The sequence below is a fragment of the Nanorana parkeri genome, unplaced genomic scaffold (assembly GCF_000935625.1).
Source record: "Nanorana parkeri isolate BGI_ZX_2015 unplaced genomic scaffold, ASM93562v1 scaffold274, whole genome shotgun sequence".
NCBI lineage: Eukaryota > Metazoa > Chordata > Amphibia > Anura > Dicroglossidae > Nanorana > Nanorana parkeri.
In genome coordinates, this window is record NW_017306542.1 from 454,784 (window position 1) to 462,013 (window position 7,230).

The following is a 7,230-nucleotide window of genomic DNA, read 5'->3' on the forward strand; positions in this document are numbered from 1 at the left end:
ATATATATATATATAATATTGTGTGTGTGTGTATGTATGTATGTATGTATGTATATATATATTCTTTTGTGGGGAATGTGGTGTTTATAATTCCATAAGCATTGAACACAAGGGGGTCTGTTTATCAATGTTTTTACTCAAGATTCACACAACTTTTACCCAAGATTCAAACATGATATTAAAATAGCAAAATGTGTGATTATTGGGTGAACATTGTGTCACTCTTTAGTGGAGAACTGCTTATAATGATGGTATACAAACCCCTTTTCAAAGAGATTGTAAACATTGTGTCACTCTTGGATGAAGACATCGATAATATCGTCAAGCGCATAGAAGGCTACATTCACACCTACATAGTAGGTGTGTTTTGGTATTCCTGCTTCAGGAACCTACAAATTGCATCAGGAATCTTAAATATGCTGTTAAGAAGCAGCAGCTGTCACCCATTCAAATTATTCATCGAATGACAATCGCCGTGTTTGAAAGCGGCAGTCCCTTGGCACTCCGCATGTAATCATGTGATACGATAACCTTGGACTAGGGGTGTACCGATACTAGTATACAAATACTCCTGATGCTTATGCCCATACCGGAACTTCCGTTATAAGGAAGACGGGAGGCCAGTCATTACCAGGAAGCCGGTTCCATGCTCCCTCGTCACCAGGTAGCATGGGGCTAGCTTCCAGACCAATTGGGAAGATGATGGGTGGGTAATGACTCGCCACCCGGCTTCCTGATTGCTCAGGAAGCTGGCCAATCAAGAAGCAGGGTGACAAGTCATTACACGCCACCCAGCTCCCTTAATGGGACTGCCGATATCGGTATTTGGTATCCTTACCATCTTGTCTTGAATTGTATTGTGATTGTAATGTCTTCCTTATATTGTAAAGCGCAAGCTGGCGCTATATAAATCTTGTTAATAATAATAATAATATTTGGAGAGTACCGAAAAAAAAAATATATCGGTACTTGATACTGAAAAAACTGTATCGGTGCATCCCTATTCTGGACGCACGCTTAATCCCTGTTGGGTGCCTGTAGACACGAGAAGACGGGCCCTGATCCAGATAATTTCAGCATACATTATCTGGGTACCTTCAAATTGTCCTAACTGACAAACCTCAGGGAAGAAAGCAGTGGGAGCATTTTTAGAGAACCTTGTCTAATCATGTTGTTTTCTACCCCTTGACAACCCACCACCACGTCTGTACATCTTTTAAATGTAATTTGTTCTTCTGTCTCATTTACTCATACTATAATTGTTTTTTCTTTTTTAACCAGACTTCTTCAGTGAGCGAACGCGAGTGCTACTACAATGAAACCATAGCATTTTTCTATAACCGGAGTGGAAAACCTCTAGCCACAGAATGGCATACTGTCAACAAGCTGGTGATGGGACTTGGTATCACTGTATGTATATTCATCATGTTAGCCAACTTACTGGTTATGGTGGCTATTTACGTCAACCGCAGATTTCACTTTCCTATTTATTACCTAATGGCAAACTTGGCTGCTGCAGACTTTTTTGCAGGACTAGCTTACTTTTACTTAATGTTTAACACGGGTCCTAACACTAGAAGATTAACTGTGAGCACTTGGCTGCTTCGGCAGGGTCTGATCGACACCAGCTTGACAGCTTCTGTAGCCAATTTGTTGGCAATTGCCATAGAAAGACACATTACAGTATTCAGAATGCAGCTGCACACCCGGATGAGCAACAGAAGAGTTGTCGTCGTCATAGTAGTCATCTGGACAATGGCTATTGTGATGGGCGCGATACCAAGCATTGGATGGAATTGTATCTGTGACCTTGAGCACTGTTCCAACATGGCTCCACTCTACAGCGATTCCTACTTGATGTTCTGGGCCATTTTCAACTTGGTTACATTTGTGGTGATGGTGGTTCTGTATGCACATATATTTGTGTACGTTCGCCAGAGGACTATGAGAATGTCAAGGCACAGTTCTGGGCCTAGGAGAAACCGTGACACAATGATGAGTCTTTTGAAAACTGTTGTCATTGTATTAGGTGAGTACTTTTACCCTTTTTACATTGCAATAGTAACATTTTCTAAGAAAAAAACATGTTTATTGAAATCAGTGATGGTCTGCTGTGTGGAATAATCTTTTGTATAAAATCATGCCTTTACTGATCTATCTATGGCTCAAAAGCAAAGTATTTTTCATATTTGTTAGTAGATGTAAAAGTACTTAGCGTAAAAAGAGCTGCTGATGGGTATAATGCTCTAGTACTTACAGGTGCCAGGCCATACCTCCAGCAGCTTAAATGCCGGTTCTTCTGTTCGGGCAAAGCTCAGACACTTCCTGGAAATGGTGGCGCTTGCCTGTTTCCTCCCATTTAAACCTATTGGCCCAATGGGTGCTGAAAGCTAAGTATTTATTATTATTATACAGGATTTATATAGCACCAACAGTTTGCGCAGCGCTTTACAATTGAAGGAAGGCATTACAATCGCAATACAATTCAAGACAAGATGGTAAGGAGGGCCTAAAATCTAAAAGGGAGGGGGGAAGTGATACATGAGGAGGTAGCTGTGTGGGGATGAATTGTTTGAGGACATGATGGTTGAGTGGTTAGTTTGAGGTGGTATAGACTTCCCTGAAGAGATGAGTCTTAAGGGATCGCCTAAAGGCAGTGACATATTTGTCAGAGTATGTATAACCATATATAGGTGTTACTGTTTTACAAACCTTATTTCTTTGCATAGAATTATAAGCTACAGTATGTGTACATGGGGTCAACCATATTTACTCATTTTTGTGCAGTTTCTGCTTCCTGCTTGGTAGTTAGTCTCTTGGCTGGGGTTTTATCACTATGACTATTTCAGACAGGACCTGTCTAAATCAAAGCAAGAGACTTTCTCTAACTACTTGAAATGTCAACAATGCTCCAGGAAATCTAAGACCATGGGATTTTTTTTTGTCTTGGGTAAGGTCACATGAGGGAGTGCAGGAGCAGTGTGCATTTTTTTTTCATGGCATCAAAGGCTTTTCTTTTTTACAATCATATGTGCTATATTAATATATTGGAAATGTGAACTTTAATCATACTTTTACCGTAACCCTTAAATTGCCAATGAACTGTCACATATACTGTATAATGTCACTAGCCAGTGTTAACCAATAATGTACAAGTTAATTGATGACAATCAAAACAATCTCGGAGCTTGCATGCAGTAGCGGCCATGAGCTGCTTTTAAATATAATACCCAGCCTGCATACTATTTGTAAAAGTGATTTGGCACCCCATTTGCAAACACAGTCCATACAAGGAGCCTGAGGCTGAACTCGTGTCCTGATCTGGACCTTCTCTTGCACTTCACGCTGACTGCAGATATGATGCAGATATGCTTACTGATCAGTTCAGGAGGCCAGTCAAAGAGCACTATCATGCTCAAAAATGCAACCATGGATTTCAGGATGCACAACAAAGGAGACTCGCAATTTCTGTCTACTGCTGCAGTTTATGAACCAAATAAAGCGCTCACTGCAACTATGTTCCCAAATGTCCCTCTTTTCAGATCAAATTTTTTTGTCCTTCAGTTCTCAAATTTGTGTAATTTGTAGTTAATTTATTCACATATTGGGTAATTGGATACCTATTAATGCAGATGGGCTAGAAAATCCATAGCCAGTGTGTTGGTCTCTGCACAATCTGGAAGTTCAGGTCAGGCCACATCTGGAAAAAGTCTGGTTATCTGAAGCCAAATCAAGTTCATTGGTTGTAACTTATCATGTAATTGAACCTTACACACTCAGATCAAGCATGGAAAGTGGTATAGAATCCTAGATAAATAATTTTGTGGCTTTAAGTTCATTATATTAATATTTACAGGGGATGTGTTAGGATATATATAAAGATGACAGGCTAACTTTTTTTAAGGGTGTATGCTCTGTCACCCTTAGCCTTTATTAACCACTTGAGCTCTCGCACCTGTATACCCTTGAGCTAGAGAAATGTTTTTCTAGAATATTTACTAAATTTAGATATTGGCCAATTAAAAAATGGTAAAGTATGCCCAAGGCCAAAACCTTTTTTCTTTTGTCTGAAGTAGGTAATGCTTAAAACCCCTGTTCGTGATAGGATATATATATATATATAATCTCCTATTGGGCATACTCTTCTGACTTCGTGTCCAATAGACATAACAGGAGGTAAGTGAAAATCACTCCAAAATGAGGGGAAATCCCCACTTAGACAGCTGTACCAGAACGAATGCCCCCATTGAAAGATATATTGTTTTTGTTACCTTTTATTCCTGTTGTGGAGACAGCTTACAATTTTGGAATTTCTCTGTGATTTCAGTGGTTACAGCATGTGCACCAGCTATGAACATACACACACACACACACACACTAAAGCTGGAGGGTTACTGCATACAAAAGACACATGTTCTTCTCCGTTGCTTTGTAAAAATGAGAGCTGATTCTTAAAGGAGAACTATGGGGTCAGGGCTTTTCCCCATAGTTCTCCTTAGGGTAATGGGAGGACACAAACTAGCGTCCTCCCGTTACCCTAAGCTCAGTATACCGTGAGCTACAGCTCGCGGTATACTGAGACGCAGGAGCGGATCCCGACATCGATGTCGAGATCCGCCCAGCTGCGCGAGTGACAGCTGGCTCTGCCTATCCAGCAGTGACAGCTGGCTCTGCAGCTGTACCCGCCCCCTCCCCGTCAGTTCCGCCAGTCAGCGCTGGTGGAACGGGGAGGGGGGAATCCAGCCCCTCCCCTGTCACGGCAGAGAGCCGTAACAGGATCGAGAAGTGTGCGAACCCGGTATGTGTTCGCTCACCTCCAGATCTACTGAGCCGACCTGTGACAGTCTCATTGTCACAGGTCGGCTAGAACTATGAGGTGAGTTAAAAGCACTCACCTCATAATTCTCTTAAGTTTAGAGGATTGCTTTCATTTCTCCACAATAAATTCTACAGTCAGTGTAGATATAGCATATATGGCTGTTTTTATTGATATTATCAGCATATAAATACTAATTGTTATGTAGAGCTATAAGGCTCCTGAATCATCACAGATGGCTACCTTCTTATTTTCTCCCACAATGCCTGTATTTAAAATCCTTAAGCTGTGATCCAATCTGTGTGGATTGGTATAAACCACTGAACTAATACTCAAGAAATCTTTGAGGAACTCTAGGGAAGCTATTTATATCTAGTCTTTCCCATTAATAAAATCCCCTTACAATTTCAAACACCAACCCACTCTCTCTTAGTAAACACTTTTCTTGTACTCTTAAGTATATGTAAAGCCAGTTATTAAAATTTCAAGCAAGCTTTAATAGTGGAATAACATTTTAAAAGTTGGTTTCAGTCTTCTTAAATCACAGCTTTTATTAAAACCAATACCAGGTGATCCTGCAATTAGCGTCCTAGTTCATGAGCTTTCTATCAATAGATGGCAATGCTCAGTTCCACATTGTACTCCTACATTGTCACACAAGCTTTACATGGAGACAACAAGTGGCTGTTTGACCACACATTACACAGGCATTGTTCTGGGCAACACAGTGGCTTAGTGGTTAGCACTTCTTCCTTGAGGCACTGGGGGCCTCAGTTTGAATCCTGGCCAGATTACTATCGTCATGGAGTTTACATGTTCTTCCTCCTACGTGTGTGAGTTTCCCCTGGGTAGTCCGATTTTTCCTCCCAAACTGCAAAGACATGCTTGTAGGTTAATTGGATCCTGTGTTCATGTCTTAGATTGGAAGTAAAGGCAGGGAGTGATGTGAATGTACAGTATGTAAAGTGCTATATAAATGCCTGCCATGAATAAATAAAAAAAATGTCACCATCAGAAAACTTGGCCTGAGAAATGCCATACAGCCATCGCTGGAGTGCATGCATGTAAAAAGCTAGTGACTGTAATGATGACATCGAGGGGTATTAGATTAAAACAAGGCAATTGTTTTTAATGCAATGTTTTAGCAAACTGTCATTTAGTCTAGGGTTTACTTCTACTTTAAAACTAGTTCCCACGTGTATGGTGTTAGCACTATTTTTTCTGAATTTAACATTTATTTGTGATGCATTCGGCAATCCTTCTTTTTTTTTTTTTTTTTTACAACTGTCAAACGCTTACCAAGTTAAACATAAAATCAGACAACCAACATGTTTCTAAAATCCCTACCAAATATCAAACCTACCAAAGATGGTCACAGGCAGAGCAAGGCTCCCACTAACCTCCACCAATAACACGTTTATTCTAGGGTTAGGTTGCCTGTTATTTACACATTGGCAGATCTTCCCGTTTAAAAGCGGACTAAAATTATTGCTAGTGTTCTATTTGGGGATCTAAACAGCCCTGCAGTTAGAAAGTATAGATGAGTTTTTATGTGGATAAAAGTTGTATATTCTTAAAGCTAACATTTTCTTTTCCAATGCTTGAGAAACCACTAGCAAATTTGAACAATTTATCTTATAAATGGCTCATCTGTGCATAAAGAGTGAACAAAATCTTGCTCAAGTCTATTCCCTGAGACCCTGTTATTTTTCTAATTGGTGCTGCCATTTTACCTATCACACAGTATAGAAAAGATGAATCCAGGCTGTAAGTCGCATCCTGCTCATCTAGGAAACATCTGGCCTTCCTGTAACAGTCATGTGTCACAGCTCTAGTAGGCATATGCCAACTGGATAGCGAAGAGTTGGGCATGAAAATTTAGTTACTGAATTGTTGCATTTTGCTGCATAAATGACAATGCTTTTTGACTATGAAGATCCCACTGTTTATTCCCATGCTTGGGGACTGGAAAAGGTCATGTGTAGCATTGACATATAAGTAAGCCATGCTTCCCTATTAATTTAACCGTGAAGATTACCAGACTGATGTAAAAGTAGCTGTACACTGCCCCAACCATGCAACAGTTTAGCTTTGATAACATAAGGAGTGTACCCGATGTCGACTGCACTTTAGCATATGCACCTTGAGACCCCATAAGCTTTAGTGGGTTCCCATCTACACTGTCAGTGCAGGCTGCATGCCTTCTCTGACCTCTGTTGCTTTAGGCATTGTTATGAAAATCATCTATAAATATCACAATAGGGGTACTAAAGTCTCATCTCCTCTCCTTTTTTTATGTTCTGTGGCAGCAGGGACTTGGCAGTCTGACATGGATGTATATACTACATTGGTGGCAGCAGAAGCAGCAGCTCACTGGCTGATACTGAGAAAGGCAGCTAATGCTAAAAAAAGTG

The 7,230-nt window shown here is 40.4% G+C and overlaps 1 protein-coding gene across 1 annotated transcript in view; it reads left to right on the top strand.

The window, feature by feature from the left end:
• Window positions 1-7,230, top strand: part of LPAR1 (lysophosphatidic acid receptor 1) — a 130,160-nt gene that overhangs the window by 99,679 nt on the left and 23,251 nt on the right. Inside the window, exon 4 of the mRNA XM_018557227.1 lies at window positions 1,276-2,029. Within this exon, the coding sequence (XP_018412729.1) occupies window positions 1,276-2,029 (754 nt within the window). The remainder of the gene's footprint in view (window positions 1-1,275; window positions 2,030-7,230) is intronic.